At 44.3% G+C, this 21960-nt stretch overlaps 4 protein-coding genes across 6 annotated transcripts; 1 reads left to right on the top strand and 3 right to left on the bottom strand.

Annotated features, from left to right (window-relative positions):
- Nucleotides 1-980: 980 nt before the first annotated feature.
- exosc5 (exosome component 5) lies at nt 981-3636 on the bottom strand. Its single transcript, XM_058080071.2, has 7 exons — nt 3487-3636; nt 2926-3116; nt 2278-2391; nt 1618-1739; nt 1401-1541; nt 1224-1313; nt 981-1144 (listed from the first exon to the last, which is right to left on the bottom strand). Exons 2-7 carry the CDS (start codon nt 3020-3022, stop codon nt 1046-1048), a joined length of 663 nt encoding a protein of 220 aa, XP_057936054.2. The 5' UTR covers nt 3023-3116; nt 3487-3636; the 3' UTR covers nt 981-1045.
- Nucleotides 3637-4089: 453 nt separating this feature from the next.
- bckdha (branched chain keto acid dehydrogenase E1 subunit alpha) lies at nt 4090-8374 on the top strand. Of its 3 annotated transcripts, none has more exons than XM_058080068.2 (8): nt 4090-4363; nt 5222-5398; nt 5469-5555; nt 5624-5732; nt 5800-5961; nt 6032-6238; nt 6304-6445; nt 6897-8374. In XM_058080068.2, the coding sequence occupies exons 1-8, from the start codon at nt 4268-4270 to the stop codon at nt 7237-7239; spliced, it is 1323 nt and encodes a 440-aa protein (XP_057936051.2). In that variant the 5' UTR covers nt 4090-4267; the 3' UTR covers nt 7240-8374. The 3 variants fall into 3 exon arrangements, with proteins under 3 accessions (XP_057936051.2, XP_078648847.1, XP_057936050.2); XM_078792721.1 differs by lacking the exon at nt 4090-4363 and adding an exon at nt 4891-5122; XM_058080067.2 differs by lacking the exon at nt 4090-4363 and adding an exon at nt 5049-5122 and having other exon boundaries at nt 5203-5398.
- Nucleotides 8375-9659: 1285 nt separating this feature from the next.
- b3gnt2l (UDP-GlcNAc:betaGal beta-1,3-N-acetylglucosaminyltransferase 2, like) lies at nt 9660-11131 on the bottom strand. The gene has a single exon (XM_078792571.1). The coding sequence runs from the start codon at nt 11071-11073 to the stop codon at nt 9811-9813; it is 1263 nt and encodes a 420-aa protein (XP_078648697.1). The 5' UTR covers nt 11074-11131; the 3' UTR covers nt 9660-9810.
- Nucleotides 11132-13805: 2674 nt separating this feature from the next.
- On the bottom strand, nt 13806-21387 carry napab (N-ethylmaleimide-sensitive factor attachment protein, alpha b). Its single transcript, XM_058079241.2, has 11 exons — nt 21129-21387; nt 20505-20584; nt 20303-20419; nt 20175-20221; nt 20010-20087; nt 19808-19863; nt 19641-19725; nt 19084-19188; nt 18942-19010; nt 16759-16809; nt 13806-14531 (listed from the first exon to the last, which is right to left on the bottom strand). Exons 1-11 carry the CDS (start codon nt 21224-21226, stop codon nt 14430-14432), a joined length of 888 nt encoding a protein of 295 aa, XP_057935224.2. The 5' UTR covers nt 21227-21387; the 3' UTR covers nt 13806-14429.
- Between the last annotated feature and the right edge of the window lie 573 nt (nt 21388-21960).

The following is a 21960-nucleotide window of genomic DNA, read 5'->3' on the forward strand; positions in this document are numbered from 1 at the left end:
TGTCGTGCACATGAGTTAATATCTCAGGTTTTATTGTCTGGTGCAACAATGTACGATACAAGCGAGCGTCTTGTATAGATATTTCACTTGCACACAAGAGGCTAACTTTTGTGCTCCGGTTCAAACGTAGACTGGATCTTGTGAGGAGGTGAGAGCAAAGAGACATGGACGCTATCAAGTGCCAAGGGTGGAAAAGCGTATGAGGGGAATCCGGAGTGGACGGCGTGCCATGAGTGACTCTTTTCTATGTAGATGTAGTTTTTATATGATAGAGTGCACATCGTAACAACTAAAGACACACAAAGATGACCTGTGATACCTCCTCAGCTTCCACCGTCCTCCGACAATCCTCCAGCCGTCTCCAGCTCCGCCGGGACTGCTCACTTCCTGTCACATGACACCTGGACATTGGCGGAATGGCTGATGGGACTCTTGCAAATAAATGACAGGAAGGAAATATCAGTCGGTCTTAATAATAATAAACACGCACTTGTTTGACTTGACTTGTTTGACGCATGCACAGGGAGAACATGCAAACTCCACACAGAGATGGCCGAGGGTGGAATTGAACCCGGATCTCCTAGCTGTGAGGTCTGCGTGCTAACCACTAGACCACTGTGCCGCCGTAAATCAATAAGATAAAATACAAAATTCTTTTTTCATGAATAAAATTTTAATAAAAGAAAATGCTAAAATAATACGGCCAATTTCACAAACACTGATCAATTATTGTCTCATGTATGGCACGATGCAATATAAAAAATAAAGTGGTGTTGTACCTCTACTTGAGGAATTACGGTAGATTGTTTGTGGGTTTAAACGTGAGGAGACTACTGCTTACTGGCAACGAGAATTTGTCAGGCTCAGCCTCAAACGGTCCACCACAAAACACACACACACACACACAAAAACCCCACACACGCACACACACTTGCAGCAAAGTGACCCGTGAGTGAACTGCAAGCCGAGCAGGCCCAAAGTGGTTGGTGAATATTTTATTAGAAAAATTATTCTTTGTGAGCACTAGGAAGGGGGAAAAAAAAGATCAGAAGACACTTTTGGAGTAGCGCCGCTTGACCGAGTCTCTGTAGAAGTGGAAGATCTTCTCTGACGCCGCCTGACTGACGGCGATGCACTGCTGCAGCTGCGTGCCACAGGACACACACACACACGTCAAAACTGCAGAGTAAATATCATTATGAGTGTGTGTGTGTGACACAAACCTCGTGCACCGAAAACGATCCTTTGGTGGAGGTCATCACCACGCGGCGTTCTTTGCTGTCAATGGCGAAGGTCAACAGAGCGCGACTCTCCTAATGAAGGAACATGGAACCATCAAGGCCCACTTACTTTCTTTGTGTCTTGTGTAGTGAAAACAAAGCACACAGGCTGTAACTTACGACTTCCTGAGCGGCGGTCGGGTCTGTGATGATCTTCCCGTCCGAGTGGATGGCACATGTCACGCCACAGAACAAGCAACTCATAGGCAAGCCGGCGTCCATCATAGCCATGCAGGCGGCATTCAGGAAACCGGACAGGAGCTGCAGTGCAGCTCAGGAATCAAAACACACTTGGACAGGCTACGGTAGCTAAAGCTGCTTTGTAAGTGGAGGATACGGAGCCGTCGTTGTGGAGCACCTGCAGGACCAGCGTGAGGGACGAGCGAGGGTGAAGGGACAGGAGCAGAGACGCCTCGCAGGTTTCTCTCACACACTGCTCCTGGGCTCGCTCCTTCACACCTGGAAACAGGGGAGTGAGGGCTGATTTAAACTGGGATGCTTCTTACTGTCGCCACCTGGTGTTGATGCCTTGAAAGGCAGCTTTTTAGCTTTAAAAAAGGTGGATATAAAAGTGGATCCTTGCCTATTCAACTAAAAAATCCAAAATAAAATTTTCCTTGAGAACCCACCCATTCCTACTTCTTCGCTCCAAAAATTGGCATTTTTTTCACTGCAAACACATCACACTAATATAGCATTTCTCATTCACATACATAACAACAGAAGTATAAGGAACAAGTGTAAAATGGCAGCACCCTGGGTGGCTAAAGCAGTGCTAGCCTGCATCATCTCGGACTGCAAGCCGGGGCGACCCAGGAGGAAATAGAGGTCGCTGTGCCAAAGAAGCAGTTGTCATGGTAGCCTGGCTTCCAGGTGAGAGGCGTATTAGAGGGCTCAGGGTGTGTCAAAAATGGGCATTTCTAAAGGTGCATCCATTGTATGCATTTTTTATCATAACCACCGTGATTACATACAAAACACACAACATTTGACTTACTTGGAAGGCCAACTTTAGGTTGTATTATGACTTCCAGTGTTGCCCGATCATAAATCTCCTTACTGACTTTGACTTCAGCTGGTCCATACACTGCAGCCAGTACACTCATGTCTCCTTCACACAGAACACACACAAAAGACAGCATTATTAGGTAAATACACTAGTACTGTAATGTATTGGTGACACAAAATGGTTATGATATTGTTTTGGTCCGAACATAATTATTGTTGATGGAGTTATTTCTCTTTTAGTCAAATAACTGTGCACCTTCTGACATTCCCTTGTGGTTTTAACATGAAAATACTGAAAACAACTCTCAGTATGACTAAGTGCAGTTGTGCCCTCTCAAGCACGACCCGGAATCACGCTATTCATTCAATATTTACCAACGCTAGTACATCACATAAAAGAACGGTAGCTCTGTCACTCGCCCTGCAGCTAATATTTGAACACATTAAGACCCAACATACTGGCTCAACATATGTAAACGTCGCATGGTATTGAGAACAGTGAACTTTAGTCAACATCAATTATCTTTCAGCTTAGCCCGGCTAATAAGCGATAACGCTAATAATAAGCGATAACGCTAACAATAAGCTAACAGTGATAAAACTGCTGAGTGCGAGTAAAACTCCTAGAAGTTATTACCTTGAATGAAGGACGCTGAGCCATCAGGACGGGAGAGTAAACTTTGCTCACAGCCAAATTCTCTGAGAGAAACCGTGGGAGAACAACACTCCACCATCGTGCCGAGATATTTGTCGGTCACGGGAAAGTGATGTCATACTTGTTTATCGCTTGCTTGGCGCACGCTCATGACGTCACAGAACGGCTCCCGACTGTTGTGCGACGTTCACGTCCATTCGGTAGAAAGCAGAGAATCAGAATCAGCTTTGTTGACCAAGTGCTTATACAAACAATGACTACACAAAACAAATAAAAATAAATAAATACTAAAAAAGAGATGAAAATAGATACAGATTCTTTATAACATTGTTTGTTTGTAAGAAGAAACAAATGTATACAGACTGTTTGTAACATTGTGCCATCTTAATTTGGTATACACTGTTACGTCACGCATATAGAGAGTGTAGTTGCAGTTGTAGTTGTAGTTGTAAAGTGTATTGAATTCCATGATATGTTAAGGCGAAACAACGCAGAAAAAAGACGTCTGAGCAAACGCTGTGATTTATACCAGGGGTACTTCACCTTTTTGACGTCCTATTTACAGAGCCGTACTTGATGAAGTCAGGATTGTATTTATGTAAAAATGTAGTCTTTTAGGGGGGGCTGGCACCACTTTTGTCTTCATTTTTTCGTTTAAAAAACTTCTCCATTGCTAGTTGTAGTCGAATGTCTTATTCTGATCTTCTGTGCGCTTGTTAAACAACTGACTGACACATTACCGCCACCATCTGGTTGGAAGCTGAACTGTACGTGAGCGTCTCATACAGTAGCATAGCGACTAGCTGGCTCGCTCTCTGGCGTCTTCAGTTGATAACCTACTACGCAGTCCCACGGCCATCGCTGTCCACTTGTGCAAAATTCTTTTGTTTTTGTGGTCCTATAGGTGGCGCCTGAGGGCCAAGTTTGGGCCGCGGCCCTTTTGTTAAGAATCACTGATTTATACAACGAACATACCGGAAGTTGACAATTCTGTGTCTTATAAATCATAGCAATGCACAATGATATGAATGGCTATCTTTTAAAGGAAAATAATATCGAAAAAATACAAAATATTACATTTGCAAATATGATTTTATTAAAATGATGTGATTAAAATTAAGCCAATGTGTTTTATTTTTAAGGTTTCTTTGACTTCCGTTGTCGTACACGTCTCTAAGATCTGGTTTGAAGTGTTTGACTTTTCTGATTGCGAGGTGAAAAGTGCTAACCCTCGTCCTGGTCGGGTTTCAAAAATTTTAATCACTAGCGCGGAACGCCTTTGACAAGCGAGCGGACGACAAAACAGCGTGGGGACGGTGGCAGCATGAACAAAATGTATCGGCTGTGTTTCCACGCTGCGCGACAAGCGGCGGGACTTAAAGCGTCGAGGCTGCTTCAACACAGAACCTTTAGAGTCAACGTAAGTACGACTACATTTTGTGTTTATTATTTGTAGCGTTGCTTTGCTTGTACCGTCGAAGGTCGTGTTAGCGTGGAGATCCGCGAATGCTGTGATGCGGGGCGAGAATGACAGATTCACAACATCGAAACATTTCATTATTGAATATATTACTATTCCATTAAGTCATTATGTAATCAAGGTCGAGATTAAGATGCAGAAATGTGTTTTTTCATTGACACTTGACAAATCGCGTTGCTTGACGTATTCAGTCTCTCGCGATGCTTCGTGGTCCGGCTGGTTTAGCGACAACCTTGCACAAGTCAATCGCGTTGTAAACAACACGTTTGGTTGACATTGGAGCAAAACAGACACGTTTAACATTTCAGGAGAGAATACACATTTGATAGTTTGATAGTGAGATGTACATTTTTTTGTTTTTGCTTTGTTCTGTTTTGGGAGCTAGGTGGCTAGCTTTAGCATGCGAGCTTATGATTGGTGGGATGAAGGGGGCGTCGAGTTAGAGTCCAAATAACGCAGCTTGACAGACAACTGAATGCAGGGCAATGTGGCGCCAAAGCACTTTTAAACGCACTTTATTAGTCGGAAAATATAATAATATAATGTGTACGCTCACTAGCCACAACATTAGGTACACAACACTTTATATTGTGTGGAACTGACAATCAGACTAATGGAGTCTATCTCCTATTATCCTAACATGCATATTTTGGGGTTGTGGGAGGAAGCCAGAGTACCCGGACCGCACAAACTCCACAGGTGTTTGATAGCAGATCCCCTGTTAAAAAACCACAGCCACAAAGAGAGAAATACCTGTGTGACGTTGTCTGTCATGTCAATTGTCCTTCATTCCTTCAGGCCGTACAAAGACAGCAGCCTTTCGACTCGACACTGGAGAAGCCTCAGTTTCCCGGAGCCTCTGCAGAGTTTGTGGATCATCTGGAGTTCATCGAGCCCAACGTCATCTCAGGCATCCCCGTGTACCGTGTGATGGACCGCCAGGGCAACATCATCAACCCTTCACAGGACCCTCAGGTATAACCCGCCTCCTAAAAGACTTTGAAGTTACATCAAGATGAAATAAAGATGTTTCGCCCCTTCACAGCTCTCCAAAGAAACGGTCCTCAACTTTTACCAGAAGATGACGATGCTGAACACCATGGACCGTATTCTGTACGAGTCTCAGAGACAGGTACGTCCCGCTCGTCACATCCTGTGACATTGTTGGAGAGGCGGTTGGTCATTTGTGGTTACCGGCAGGGGAGGATTTCCTTTTACATGACAAACTACGGCGAGGAGGGGACGCACATTGGGAGCGCTGCGGCTCTCGACCCCAACGACATGGTCTTTGGTCAATACAGAGAAGCTGGTCGGTCTTAACGTCACGTCAACATGCAGCAGGATGGTTGGAAAAAAAATGTTTTGCACCCCCGCAGGCGTGCTGATGTATCGCGGCTTCCCCCTGGACTCCTTCATGGCCCAGTGCTACGCCAACGCAGACGACCTGGGCAAAGGTCGGCAGATGCCCGTCCACTACGGCTCGCGGGACCTCAACTTTGTCACCATCTCGTCTCCGCTGGCTACGCAGATCCCGCAAGGTGAGCTCGGCGGCTCGTAATGCACAACGCTGATGCACGACCCCTCCCGTCTGATTTCCTTTTCCCCCAGCGGTGGGAGCGGCGTACGCCTTCAAGAGAGAGAACATCAACCGAGCAGTGATTTGCTACTTCGGCGAGGGGGCCGCCAGTGAAGGCGACGCCCACGCCGGCTTCAACTTCTCGGCCACGCTCGAGTGCCCGATCATATTCTTCTGCCGCAACAACGGCTACGCCATCTCCACCCCCACCAACGAGCAGTACAGAGGAGACGGCATCGGTAGGAAACATCCACACTTTGCCTTTCTTTCTTCTCACCTGTGTTCCATCCATCTTTCTATCCAGCCGCTCGTGGGCCGGGCTACGGCATGTTGTCCATCCGCGTGGACGGCAACGACGTCTTCGCCGTGTACAACGCCACTAAGGAAGCTCGGCGCAGAGCAGTGGCGGAGAACCAGCCCTTCCTCATTGAGGCAATGACGTACAGGTGAGACTTGGCTGTGCAGGAGACAACATTTCAGTCCAGAGTAGCGTTTTTAATCACAATACTGTAAATAAACTTGGATATACCTTAGAGTAGTCAATGTACAGCTTGTGTAGCAGTATAGATTTACCGTCTACACACAACCATTATTATCTGAAAAACGAGCAAGGCTACCCGAGTGCTGCTGCCACTAGGGGAGCCATGGTTCAATGAGGGGAAAGGTGAATTCTATCATTCATATTGTGCATGCGCACGATCGCCACCCTTTTTCTTGAGTTTCAGTATCATGCATTGTCAAGCACACTTTGTTCCATGATCTTGGTCTTAGGTGAGAATATTGTGTCAAGCATGTCAGGGCTGCACGAGTGCTGCCGGCACAAAAGAAATGCTTGCTTTTGTCAGCTCCTGTGCGTTCATACTTGCAATAAGAGTGTGATGGGCATCCCTCCCGCAGGATCGGTCACCACAGCACGAGTGACGACAGCTCGGCATATCGCTCGGTGGACGAGGTCAACTACTGGGACAAGCAGGATCACCCCATCTCGCGGCTCCGGCACTACATGACGGCACGCGGCTGGTGGAGCGAGGACGACGAGCGGAGCTGGCGCAAGCAGTCGCGCAAGACGGTCATGGAGGTCTTCGAGCGGGCCGAGAAGCGCCTCAAACCCAACCCGGAGCTGCTCTTCACCGACGTGTACGAGGAGATTCCGCCCGCACTGAGCAAGCAGCGGGAGGAGCTCTTCAGGCACGTGCAGCAGTACAAGGAGCACTATCCGCTGGACCTCTACGATAAATAGAACGCGTTACATCCAAGCCCGTTTGGTGCCTTAACACTTCCTGTCAGGTCACACTAATGTAAACGCTGACTTCACATGTAAACTCTTTTGTGGTGTTGTGGGTTTTCTTTGTCTGTTCTGGTTCAAGTAGGTCGTGGTGGACACGCTCACCTTGTAGGAGGGCGTTACGTCGCTCATCCATGTGCAGTGGAGCCTCCGTTTTCGTCATCAATCTGTTCCAAACGGTCCCGATGAAAACCGTTACACATTTTCCCCATAATCTATATAGTTGGAGTTTACATGTTAAAAACAAAAATACATAGGTGAGGAATAAAATTACCTTTTATGGAAGACTTGTTGACCTGTGATGAGGCTGCTGACGCGGTTTCATGCTAGTTCGTTACAAACTTAACGTAAAAGAGTAGACTGTTAGAGCTGTATACTTTCTCACTTCAACTTCAATGTAAACTTCAGCAACAAGTACAATTGTCACACATACTGTGGCCTAACTCATCTTCTGTTATGTGTCTCCCTTAAACCATTCCCCCTAGGAACTAGGAGCCTTTACATTGCAATCCTATTGTAGCACACTACAAAAGCTACGCCTTCTTTTGTATCTGCAACTCTTTCGTGAAGATATTTTGACAAAAAAAAGCACAGATTCATCTCACGCTGAGAAATACGCAGCGTGCTTGAACGCCTCAGCAGCCATCTGTTCACTATGCTTATTAGTGCTGTTGTGGTCATTTTCGGTGAAAACCGAGGTTCCACTCTTGCTCCTTTCATGCTCTGTGTTTTGTGGACAATAAATAGGATCGAGTTGCATCCCTGTGTGTGTGTGTGTGTGTGTGTGTGAACGACACCCTTTGAAAGCATATTTTAGAAGCTTTTTGTGAAATCTAAGCTGATAAAAACAAAAGATAACCTACGTATTCATCCCAGTAAATGGCATTTTGTTTTGTAATAATTAAATCACATAATGACACAAAAGCTCTTTAAAAGTGTATTTTAGAAGCTTTTTGTTTAAATCTGCGATGACAAAAAGACAAACAGTTTTGTTTTGTAATATTTTAGTTATGTCACAAAATGTGTCATAAAAACGCTTTTAATATTTGGTGGTAAACGTAGGCATATACAAATAAATTTGTATTTTTTATTCGGCAGTTGGCATTATTTGAGTTCTCTCAAGACAAACGTATAACGCCAAAAGTATATTTTACGAGCCTTTGGTGGTGGTGACCATAAGAATATTAAAAGTAAGTATTCAACCCAGTAGAGATTTTTTGTTTTGGAATATTTAATACACTATGTCAATAAAGGTAATTAAAAGTATACTTCACAAGCTCTTTGTGAAATCTTAGCTTGTGAAAATAGTGGCATATAAAAATAACCTACATAGTCCACCCAGCAGATGGCATTTTGTTTTTGTAATATTTGAATTACATCAACAAATATGTCAAACTCTTTTAAAAAATATATTTTACAATATTTTTTGTGAAATTTAAGATGGTTAAAGAAATAAGAATATAAAAAAATATACATATTCATCCCCGCAGATGGTATTTTGGTTTGGCATGTTTGAGTTACATCAGCAAATATATTTCAAAAAAGTATATTTAAGAAGCTTTTTGGGACATCTAAGATGGTAAATATAAGAAAATAAAACAGCTTAAGAAGTCAACCCAGCAGACAACACTTTTGGAATATTTAAAAGATGTCACACTAAGCTGGAAAAATTATTAAATCAATTAATAATAATAATGAATTATTCAATTAATAATTACTTGTTAATTTAATTAACAATTGCTTATTAATTTAATTCATAACAATTACTTGTTAAATTAATTATTATTATATTAAATAAAATATTAAATTACTATTATTACTAAAATATTAATTATTCAAATCAACATTTGGGTGTGAAATATTTGAGTTACATGACATAACGTCACAAAAACATTTTAAAGCATGTTTTAGATGCTTTTTATCAAATGTAATATGGTAAAAAATAGAAGGACTTTAGGCCTCTTTCCTTTTTAATTCACATAGCATTCTTAGATTTTGGGAAACCTGTACAGCACCTTGACAGCTTTCTATTTCAAAAAGGGGACCGCCTCAATTCATGAACTAAAACTGCTGGTGTTAACGCAAAAAATGGACTTCCATGCGTGTTTGTCCACGTGTTGGCTAGCAGGCTGCTTCCGGGGTCACGGAAGACGGGTTGGTGAACAGCGATGAAACAATCTGCCTCAAACTGTGCCCTTAGTGCCTTTCCTCTGCAAAGTTTCATGGAAATCTGATTTTTGCATGATCCTGCAAGCTAACCAGAAAAGATCAACATAAAACTCTTCCAAAAGAATAGATGAAAAAAATAGTTGTGCTTTGATGCTTCTTGCAGAGACAGCAGTTTGTCACTAAATCCAGAAATAATAGTTTAGAAATAGTTTCTTCAGGGTGTAATCCAATATTGAAGGGATTTGGAGTAAATTCAGCTGTGTCGTTGTGGCGTGATCCTTGCTCACAGAAAACAGTATCCTGTCGGTGGTCATGTGACAAGAGTGCGGCCGATGCTGCAGATTCAAGTACCCCGACTCAACAAGTCAACAGCGGACTCTGCATGCCCCTCCAGATCTTCTTCACCTGCTGCGGGGAGCGCCGGTGGACCAGGATCAGACTTCTGTAGGCGCACATGTTGTCTCGATCCTTCTTGCGGATGTCGAAGGTGTGAAAGCCGCCGTGGTCCTCGGGGGAAACCTGCAGAGCGCTGAAGCACATCCCGATGTAGACGTCGTCGATGGGGAAGAAGGGGATTGCGTTGCAGGCGGAGTAGAGAGGCCGCAGTAACGCTCCAGAGACCAGGAAGCCACCGCCGCCCACATAGATGGGGTAGCGTCCGTCGTAGTAGGTCAGAGGGATGAAGTATTTGCTTTTGGGGTCCCTTAGGGGGCTGGCTGTCTTGATAACTTGGCCCATGTACAAACGAGCGGCCTTGGAACCGTCCAGAGAGTCCAGGTAGCTCAGCAAGGCCTGCGTGTTGACGATGACGTCGTCGTCCCCGCTGAAGACGAATGACACCCGAGGACACCTCACCAGCGTCCACTGGAGGAAGGCGTTCATCTTCAGCGTGAGGTTGAAGAGAGACTCGTGGAAGTCGGCCTGCAGGATGTCCCTGTAATGCCCGGCTTCGAAGGCCAGCAGCGAGCCCAAGTCGGGGTCATCCGTGGAGGGGCCGCCCAGGAGGAACACCGTGCGTACGCTCAAGCGCCCCTTGTGAAGCTGCTCCCGCCCCCACGTGTCCCGTACCGCCTGCCTCTGCTCGAAGTTAGCCGGCTTGGATTTGATGGCAAAGAGCAGGAAGGTGGCGTTGGACCCCTTCGCCTCCTCGCACTTGGCGGGCTGGTCAATGAGGAGCGGGGGCGAGCGACACTTCATCCCCTGCAAAAAGTTGCGGAAGTGGAGCGGGTAGGAAGCCACATCGGGCACGTTGGTCTCCAGCAGCTCCTGATTGGTCTCCCTGCAGCTTTGCCACGGCGCCTCATGGCCGAGAGGCTCCAGACGCCTGAGACCCGAGTGCAGCAGGCGGTTCCAGTAGGCGCCGTTCTCTGGGACGGAGCTCCTGAAGCTTGCAGAGATGGACACATTGAGGACGGCGGGAAGACGGGAGGCGGAGGTGGCCCACTTAATGCTTGAGGACTTGGTGACATTTGCAGGCTGTGTGCCGCCCTGCTTGAGGGGGCCTTGTGGTCGAGACTTGTGTGTGTCGACCAGCACCTCCTTATGGAAGCAGGAGTAGAGGAAGATGAGGAACAAGGTGGACAGGAGAAGCATGGCTTTGAACATCTGAACGGGTCTCATGAGGGAGTCAGAAGTGGACCATCTTTTAGGAGCTAACTGCGACCAGAAGAGGAAGAGGAAGTGCCTGGCGGGAAAACAAGACTATTCATCATCACTCTTTTCTTGTTGACGATGCCCTAATATTCATTTAGAAGCGCAATTTGACATAGTTTTTGCCTATGAGGGATTCAAAGATGGTGTGAATACTACAGTAGTAGTAGTACTATAGTATTACACACTGGTCGCTATGGTTTGATACTTTTTCGATACAAAAAATGAATGAGCGTCCCTTTTTTAATTGGAATTTTATTCAAATTGCCAACATTTTTAGCATGCTATGAATGCGGTAGGGCGGCACGGCGGTCTTTTGGTTAGCACACAGACCTCACAGCTAGGAGACCAGAGTTCAATTCCACCCTCAGCCATCTCTGTGTGGAGTTTGCATGTTCTCCCCGTGCATGCGTGGGTTTTCTCCGGGTACTCCGGTTTCCTCCCACATTCCAAAAACATGCTAGGTTAATTGGTGACTCCAAATTGTCCATAGGTATGAATGTGAGTGTGAATGGTTGTTTGTCTATATGTGCCCTGTGATTGGCTGGCGACCAGTCCAGGCCTCTCGCCCGAAGACAGCTGGGATATGCTCCAGCACCCCCCGCGACCCTCTGAGGATAAGCGGTAGAAAATGAATGAATGAATGAATGCGGTAGGCGGAGCTAAGAGGCTCAGTGCTCTGTACAACCTAAGTCAGGAGTAATTGATTGCAGATAGCAGCGTCAGAAGTTGATGAAATAAATGTAAAACTCAGTATTGATTGATACAGGGGTCTCGATTCGATACAAATACATGTATTGTTGCACTCCTCGTTGCTAGGTGTCAGTAGAGTTACAGTGATGAGACAATAGCCAAAGCAGGAAGCGCTGTATAGACTTTGTCTGATTATGCCTACACAAAAATAAATGTTTAGCCTCAACAAAAAAAAAACAACGCAACAATTTCCATTAGTCTTTCTTAGTTATGACAACTTAATTTGAAATTGCTTTGAACCAACAAACAATATTGCATTGCACAAATTAGCTTTTCCTCTTAACTCAAAGCTCATTTTAAGTAACGCTTACTGAATAATTGTTGTCATAGGGACAAGTTTTTAAGTTCGTAACTCAAAGAAATATGTTAAGTCAACTGACTTAATCATTTTATTCAAAGTAGTTTAATTTGTTGTCTACTTAATTATAATAACAATGCACACAGCTTTTTAAGTACCAGTAACTTTGAACATAACTTAAAAAATAAAGTTAGCAACTTAGAAAGTTTATCTAAATCAATTACATTTTTTACATTGCATATATGTATTAAATCAAGTGGTGTCAAGAGATACTCTGAATTACTTTTTAGAGTGTACTCTATTAGGTAATAGGCATGTCAAGGTGACTATAGGGGTGTTGTTCCATGTCTAGAGGGCTCTAATAATGTTAAAAGTGTATTTAGAAGGTTGTAAACACGTTTTCTGTGCTATATTCCATTTATGAATAAGAAAATTCACTTATCACAGCCATTTTTGGGATGGATCAACATGATCACAAGTCATATTTATTGCATTATATACCTTATTTTTACTTATATCTACTATGTTGGAGTGTAAAGGTGATTATAGGGGTGTTATTTCATGTCGAGAGGTCTATTTTTTACTGAATATATATTAATCATTTGATTCAAATAAATACTAACAAATATATATTTTTAAATAATGTATACAAATAGTAACAGTAATAGTAGGTGTCTTTTTCATTAGCATTATTTCCAGGCTTCTGTGGTCCACATGAAACCATATAAGAGGCCCAATCTGGCCCCCAAGCCTTGAGTTTGACACTAGTGCTGCAGAAAACGTGGAACGCAGAAAAGTTCACGCCCCTCCCCATTTGCTCCAAATTAATTATTATTATTATTGTTATTTTGCTCCAAATTAAATCAAAACAGTCCCAATGACTGACTTCGTTCAATGACTTTTCCACCGGTAGAGGGCGCCAAATAAATTGCCCATTCATTTTCAAAGAGTACATTCTCACAGAAAACATGAAATGCCAGTTAAACAGGGAAATTTGTGCAAAGTCCTATCCTGGATAGCCAGCCTGTCCTAAATGAGTTGAACTTTAGTTTGTAGGGGTAGAGAAATGACTCAGTGGATGAAAACGATGTTATTGCTAACACGTCAACTGTGTTGGGAGCTATACCCAAAAGCCAGGGGCGCCAACTGCGGTCCCAGCCCAGCCCCCGAGGGCAGACAAACATCTATAAGTGGCGTTATGCAAAGAGGGCCCGTGTAAATTTCGACGTTTCTGTCAGTTTTTACTGCTCTATTTGTTCGTTTCACAACAGGATTGCCGGGAATCGAGAAGGATCAAAATAGTAACATGGGTTCAAAAGCAGAAGAGTGTGCGGATGAGCACGGAGCTCCCGGTTACGAGTCTCCAAGGGTGCGCACACTCCGCTTTAATTAAACACACAGCAGTCGTGCCCAATTAACAGGGGACTTGGCGATTAGGAGGCAACAAGCAGAAAGCAGCTGTCTTTCGAAGCCAAGAGCGTCTAAATTTGCTGCATATGAGACGTGAAAATGCAAGAAATAAGTGAAAAATCAACTTACAGGAGGTTCAGCAGGTGACGCTGGTCCGGTTGCTGCTGTTTGGGAGGGGGAGCATGGAAGGTCGTCACGTGACAGGGTACCTGGTAAGAAGTAAGCCACGCCCACGACGCCCCACCTTCTCGCCATGAGCGTTTATTCCAAATGACATCATCCACAATGAAGGGTTCCTTATTAGCACAGTGTTGGAGATCAATAAAGCTTTTTTCCAAGAGGAATATTATTCATAATGTATTGCATCCTGTGCAGGACTCCTTTTTTGTAATATGACAAAAGCCTGCTTGGTTAAGACAAAAGGACACAAATGAGGCACACACACACAGACACACACAAAGACAACTTGGAAAGAAAATAAATGGAGAAGCGCTACTTTATGGCTCTCATGCAAATATGTGGCATAAAAGCAAAGAAAAGGCCTTTTTGCAAATGTGAGGGATTTAGCGTCCTGAGGAGCTCAGCAGCTGAGACGAAGTCCTGTTGGATTATTAAGACGATGGCAGTAACCATTCGTCATTTCTGTCTTTTGTCTCTCGTCCGTTTTCTAAGAAGAGGATGAGGATGCAGAGCGGGACGACTGACGACGTGATTTCAGGATAGCGTTCACACCAGGAGAGTCAGATACTGCAGACCGTGTGAACGGGAGCAAATAAGGGCTAAGTAATAATTCAAGTTCAGAAAGATGGGAGCGAGAGACTGGAGGCAACAAAAGAAGAAAAAAAAAACACGATGTGGAGGGAAATCAGCGCAGGTCGCTCTCATCCTCCTGTATGGTCTTCTTGATGCGCAGGAGCATGGTGGTCAGCCACTGGTCCAGTCGTGAGATGGTGTCGTACTCCTTCACCTGAGGGACACGCACACCTTTAGTCTACGAGGGCTGGGGCGTCCACGGGTGCACAGGTTTGCCAAATGGATACAAACATCAAAGACCTCATTTTTGCTTCAATGAAGCATTTCAGCATTCAGAAGATACGTTAAGAAAGACGTTGTGATGATATGTAGTATTGTACACTGGTCACTAGGTGTCAGTAATGAGAAACACAAGCACCAGCTTGGCCAGCTTTTTTGCAGGTTTGAATGATCTTGCAACCAGTAAAATAATCCTTAACACAGGCTACTGTTGCAGCTGTAACCTACGCCAAGCTAAAAACTCAACTTCCTGTCCGCCCCCCACTCTGTTCCCCTGGCACCGGAACACATTTACAGAAACACACAAGTCTTATTTTTTCTTATTATGTCTAATATAGTGGTTAGTGCGCAGGCCACACAACTAGGAGACCCAAGTTCAATTCCACACTTGGCCATCTCTGTGTGGAGGTTGCATGTTCTCCCCGCGTGTGTGTGGGTTTCCTCCCACATGTCCATAGGTATGAATGTGAGTGTGAATGGTTGTATGTCTATATGTGCTCTGTGAGTGGCTGGCGACCAGTCCAGGGTGTACCCCGCCTGTCGCCTGAAGACAGCTGGGATAGGCTCCAGCACGCCCTCGACCCTCGTGTGGATACGCAGTAGAAAATGAATATCTAATACATTGAGTAATAGGAGTGTAAACTGGCTATAGGGGTGTTATTTCATGTCCACGGGGCTCTAATGTTAAATAAAACAGGTTTTCTATGGGTTACTATGAAAATATTCCATTCATAAATAAGAAATTCTACTTTGTGGAAATTAACTTATCACAATCGGGTCTGTAACCAATTAGCCGTGCTCAATGAGTGATTACTGTATTCCCAAGACGGCTCCTAGCTTGTGAGTTATAAATCTAGTGAGCTAAACAGCCTCAAATTCATTTCTTCTAAACTTCAGAAGTCACACATTACCACTTCCACATGGTATTCGAGAAGAACTTTTTTCATTCGATCATGTCAAACATGAGGCTGACCTCATGACTGGATGCAGCGTTAAGGTAATGTCATGTAAGCTAATGTGTCAATCCATCCATCTATCTTCTACCTCTTATCAGAGGTTGGGTCGTGGGGGCAACAGCCTAAGCAGGGAAGCCCCAGACTTCCCTCTCCCCAGCCACTTCGTCCAGCTCCTGAGGCATTCCCAGGCCAGTTGGGAGACATAGTCCCTTCAATGTGTCCTGGGTCTTCCACAAGGCCTCCTACCGGTCGGATATGCCTTGAACAGGAGGCATCCTGACCAGATAGATGCTCAAACCACCTAACGTGGTTCCTCTCAGTTTGGCGGAGTTGCGGTTATGCTGTCTCTCTCAGCTGACTTCTCAACTTATCTGTACCGGAGAGCCCAGCCACCCCACGATGAAAACTCCTTTTGGCTGCTCATGACCGTAGGTGAGGATGGGAACGTAGATTGCCTGGTAAATTGAGAGCTTTTCCTGATGTAGAGTCTGCATCACTGCAGACTCCGCACCAATTGGCCTGTCAATCTCACGTTCCATCCTTCCCTCACTCGTGTACAACACCCAGACTCCACTTGGGGCAAGATGTCATCCACGACCCGGAGATGGCACTCCACTCTTTTCCGGGCAAGAGCCATAGAGCATCGGACTGCTGATTCTTATCCCGGCCGCTACACACTCGGCGGCAAACCGATCCAGTGAGAGTTGAAGCTCACGACTGGATGAAGCCAGCGGGACCACATCATGTGGAAAAAGCAGAGACCCAATCCTGCATCCACCAAATCGGAACCCCTCAAGACCCTAGCTGTGTCTAGAAATTCTGTCCATAAAAATAATATACAGAATCGGTGACAAAGGGCAGCCCTGGTGGAGTTAATATTTTGTGTCATTACTGCCACCTTGTGACCAGAATACGACATATCACTTGTATTCTTACATGTTTTGACTAATAGACTATAGAAATTACATAGCGAGGGAGCAATAATCAAATTGTGGTGTTGCAAAGTGCGACTGTATGAGTATAAGAGAAGTGAAAAATATCCATTTCACACACTAGTATTCATGCGATATTGCTACGACTCGGGTGTGTGTAATATTGATATTTGGGTCCATCCGCCCACCTCCACTAAAAAGCCAACTTGCGGGCCATAAATGGCCCCCGGGCTGGAGTTTGGACACCCCGCTTCTCTAGAAGACGTGCACTCACCGAGTCAGTGTAGGCATCCACGTTCTGCTCTTCATATGCGTCTAGAAGTTTCTGGCGGAATAGAAACAGCAAAGAAATATGAGATCCTGCAACAGGGTCTTGTCAGAACTGATCTGACATTTGTCCACCTGTGCCTTTCACACAAACCAAGTGACTGCATAAATAAATATAAAATAATAAAAATGACCAATAAAAGTGTCACAAAATGTAAAAAATAAAAATGACTTGAGTAAGAATGTAAAAAATAATAAAAATGGCTTCAATAAATGCGGAAAAAGTAACCCAAAAAAAAAAACAAATTAAAAAGTAGGGCTGCAACAATTATTCGAATAATTCAAGTACATTGATTACAAGAGAGGGTGACAAGGACGTAAAAGTTAAGGATGACCAGACAGAGCAAGGGACAGTACAGGAAAATGTAAACGTGGATGTACAGTGCATCCAGAAAGTATTCACAGCGCTTCACTTTTTCTACATTTTGTCATGTTACAGCCTCATTCCAAACTGAATTAAATTAATCTCTTACCTCAAAATTCTACACAAAATACACTATTATGACAATGTGAAAAAAGTTTTTTTGACATGTTTTGAATTTATTAAAAATAGAAAACAAAAAAATCACATTTACATAAGTATTCACAGCCTTTGCTTAATACTTTGTTGATCCACCTTTGGCAGCAATTACAGCCTCAAGTCTTTTTGAATATGATCCCACAAGTTTAGCACACCTATCTTTAGGCAGTTTTGCCCATTCTTCTTTGCAATAAGTCTCAAGCTCCATCAGGTTGGATGGGAGACGTCTGTGCACAGCCATTTTCAGATCTCTCCAGAGATGTTCGATCGGATTCAAGTCTGGACTCTGGCTGGGCCACTCCAGGACATTCACGGAGTGGTTCTGAAGCCAATCTTTTGAGATCTTGGCTGTGTGCTAATGTCTACTGTCTATATGGTCAAGGTACATGACCAGTCTACTGAGGTCAAGAGCGCTCTGGAGCAGGTTTTCATCCAGAATATCTCTATATATTGCTGCATTCATTTTCCTTCTATCTTGACTAGTCTGCCAGTTCCTGCTGCTGAAAAACATCCCCACAGCATGATGCTGCCACCACCATGCTTCACTGTAGGGATGGTATTGGCCTGGTGATGAGCAGTGCCTGGTTTCCTCCAAACATGGCGCCTGGCATTCACACCAAAGAGTTCAATCTTTGTCTCATCAGACCAGAGAATTTTGTTTCTCATGGTCTGAGAGTCATTCAGGTGCTTTTTGGCAAATTCCAGACGGGCTGCCATGTTCCTTTTACTAAGGAGCGGCTTTCGTCTGGCCACTCTACCATACAGGCCTGATTGGTGGATTGCTGCAGAGATGGTTGTCCTTCTGGAAGGCTCTCCTCTCTCCACAGAGGAACGCTGGAGCTCTGACAGAGTGACCATCGGGGCCTTGGTCACCTCCCTGACTAAGGCCCTTCTTCCCCGATCGCTCAGTTTAGAAGGCCGGCCAGCTCTAGGAAGAGTCCTGGTGGTTCCAAACGTCTTCCATTTACGAATAATGGAGGCCACTGTGCTCATTGGGACCTTCAAAGCAGCAGAAATGTTTCTGTATCCTCCCCCAGATTTGTGCCTCAAGACAATCCTGTCTCGCAGGTCTACAGACAGTTCTTTTGAATTCATGCTTGGTGTTTGTGCTCTGACATGCACAGTCAACTGTGGGACCTTATATAGACAGTTATTATATTTCCAAATCATGTCCAAGGATGATCAGTGGAAAAAAGATGCACCTGAGCTCAATTTTGAGCTTCATGGCAAAGGCTGTGAATACTTATGTAAATGTGATTTTTTTGTTTTCTATTTTTTATAAATTCAAAACATGTCAAAAAAACCTTTTTTCACATTGTCATAATGGAGTATTTTGTGTAGAATTTTGAGGTAAGAGATTAATTTAATTCAGTTTGGAATGAGACTGTAACATGACAAAATGTAGAAAAAGTGAAGCGCTGTGAATACTTTCCGGATGCACTGTACTTTAGAGGGGTCAGTGTACCGCTGACACCGTCTTGCCGCTCTGGGGCTGCATGAGTGCTGCTGGCAGCAGGGGAGACGCAGTTCATTGTAAGTCCCTGTGCGTTTTGATTGCTGTTGCGGTATAGGGAAACTTCCGGCCACCTCCAAAAACAGACAGAACCTACCTTCAACAGTTTGCACTCTCGAGAGTCTGAAAAAGCCGGGAACATTTCTTCGTACTTCTCCACAGCCAGCTAGGTGGTGAGAGAATTCATTCATATTATCATAAGCATCACTGAAGCTGATATATGCGCTGCTGGGACTCACTTTGGCGTTCAGCATGTCCACACAGAAGTGGCACAGAGCCGCCTTGAAGAAGTGATCCTTGGCGCTGTACTTCAGCAGCGTGCTGTCCATCGCATGAGTGCCCACCTTCAAAAACACAACACTGGCGTTAGAGTGGAACGTCGTACCATTTGGAGTTGCAGCAGATCTCTCTGAAAAAAAAACATTGCATGCCTCCCAAAGTTGCAGAAAACCTCAAACCTTAAGTAAAACACCCCAAACCAAGAATTCGATTGAACAAGTGGGTGTTCAGAGTAAAACGTGGGATGAGACGAAGAATTAGTTCCGGACCCGACCCGTGATCAGTGAATTCATTCATTCTCTACCACTTATCCTCACCAGGGACGTGGGCATGCTGGAGCCTATCCCAGCTGTCTTCGGGCGAGAGGCGGGGTACACCCTGGGCTGGTGGCCAGCCAATCACAGGGCACATATAGACAAACAACCATTCACACTCACATTCATACCTATGGACAAGCCTTTACGATGGCCACAGTTTGACCCTGGAACAAATTGCTTCCTCTCTATTCAAACCCGACCTGCTCGTAGATCTCGATGGCTTTGGGGTACTGCTCCAGCTGAGCAGCGTAGGTGGCCACCTTCAGAAGGCACTTGTTGGCTGAACTGAAAAGTCAAGCAGTTCCGAGATCAGGAATGAAGAGATGAAATGCTATGAAATAGGATGAGGTTTTCATGAACTACTCACCTGGTGGATTCTTCACCTTTGTAATAATCTGCTGCTTGTTCATAGTGAGCGATGGCCTGCCAGGTGAAGACATTTTCATGCTTTAAACAGGTTATTTATTATGCTAAAGTGACCTATGAGCAGTTCCCTGATTTATAAGACACAAAGTCTCACATGGGACATTTCATATAATCGGTGAATCAATGTGGAGGTAGCAGCTCACCTTCTCGATGTCCACCATCTCTGTCTCGTAGATCTCAGCGATGGTGATGTGATGTTTGGCTGCAATGGTGAAGCGGCCCTGTGGTCAGGCACAGCCAAAAAAAAAAAAAGACAAGCTCAATACAATTTGGAAATAAAATCTGACAAATAATAAAAAGAAACTCACCATATCTGTGTATATCTCAATAGCTCGATTCAGACAGTTTATGGCCTCTGTGGAAACAAACCATTCGGTACAGATTGTTGGTTCCAAGCATAACAATAAACATATAGTTAAATGTACACATCTCCGACCTTGTGGATCTGCTTTCTTGAAGGCATTCCCTGCATCGATGAAGTTCATCGCTGCGTCGTGTTTGCTCTGCATCTGCAGGTGGAGGCGGGCCGCCTGGGAGAAGGCGTTTCCTGCGGCTGCAATCAGGATGTTTCGTATTAAAAGAGTCAAAGAGCATCTCCAAACCTTGTGCAACCTTCTCTACAAAAACAAACATCTCACCACACCAGTTCTTGGCCATCTTGAACATGTTAGCGGCTCGTACGTACATGTCGCAGGCCTCTTCCTGCTTAGAGGAACCCCTGTGGTCAACATAAGGTAACAAATATTTTTTTTTTATGACGGGACTTATGCACAAACAAGATATTACTGGAAAAAGTACTATTGAAGTGCTTTGCAGGACTATTTTTGCAGTGCATACGATTTAGTTGAACAGTGTAATAACACAGGTGAGGTTCACTTGTATTGTAAACAACCTTCCACCAGTAGATGGCGCAATGTAAGGTACAGTGCATAGTGTAAAGCATGTATTACATCTTTCAACTGTCCTTTACAGGGTACAACAGAGCTGCCTGTTAAAACGCAAGAAGCCTGACAGCAGGCAAGGCCACCATGTTGTTTATGTTACTGCTACGTTTATGCTTCAATGCATTTTTTATTCTCTTTTCGACTACATTGACAATGTTACACGTAACTCTCCGCACACATCGAAACTCTGTCAGTGCGAGTGATTATTCGTGTTTTTATTCCGTCTTCCGTCAGTTGAGGTTGTCAAGTCTGGCTAGCTACCTTCCGTCTAGTTGGCCCTCAGCTAGCATGACAGCTAGCATACAATGCGACACTCACCCGAAAAGAGCTCCGAAAAACGACTGAGAGGATTTTAACTTCTTTTCCGCCTCGGCCATCAGTGCCGTGGCTTCCTTCTCCTTGCCGCTGTTGTCCATCTCGGTGTCGAGTGTGTGATTTGGGAGGGGAGGGATAAAAGGCGAAAGTCAACAAAAACTTGGTGAGCAGTTGAAGCAGCGAGAAGCAGCAGCGGTTGATTTGTCACCAGTCAGCAGCACAGCAGCTCCCCTGTCACGTGACATCGGTACGCCGGAACCACTGCCTGGTGCGTTCACGGGCTGTTTGGAAACTCTGATGCCAACAAACTTGTCACTTGGACATTTTTCAACACCAATAACTATAAATACAACTACATAATACAATGCAACTGTATAATCAAAATAATACAGGCATTATTATTATTATTATTTTATTACATCACATTGTTTGGGCACAATGTTTCTGTGTCCTATAAATTATTCCCTGAGTTTGTACAATAATATAACAATATATTAATAAACAATATATTTATATGAGTTCATATATGACTTCTCTACTGGCCTACAGCACTAGCAGAAGCACTGACCTACGTTTACAACTTAGAATCTAGTATTTGTTACAATAAATTGTATTGATTTACTCCTGACAGTATACGATCTTCATTTAATAGTAAGTGTCACTGCTTCCAGTACGTGTGTTGTCCAATCAGATTTTAGCTTTTATGTGTTGCCAAAGCAACACCAAATGGCGTGTACTGTAATCCCTTGTTTGTTGCAGGATTCTTTATTTATAAATTGAATATTTCCATAGTTAAGGCATAAAAAACCTGCCTACAACCTTCTAAATACAGTTT

The sequence above is a fragment of the Doryrhamphus excisus genome, linkage group LG8, assembly GCF_037039965.1.
Source record: "Doryrhamphus excisus strain RoL-2023G ecotype Guam linkage group LG8, RoL_Dexc_Guam_v1.1, whole genome shotgun sequence".
In the NCBI taxonomy this organism is placed as follows: domain Eukaryota; kingdom Metazoa; phylum Chordata; class Actinopteri; order Syngnathiformes; family Syngnathidae; genus Doryrhamphus; species Doryrhamphus excisus.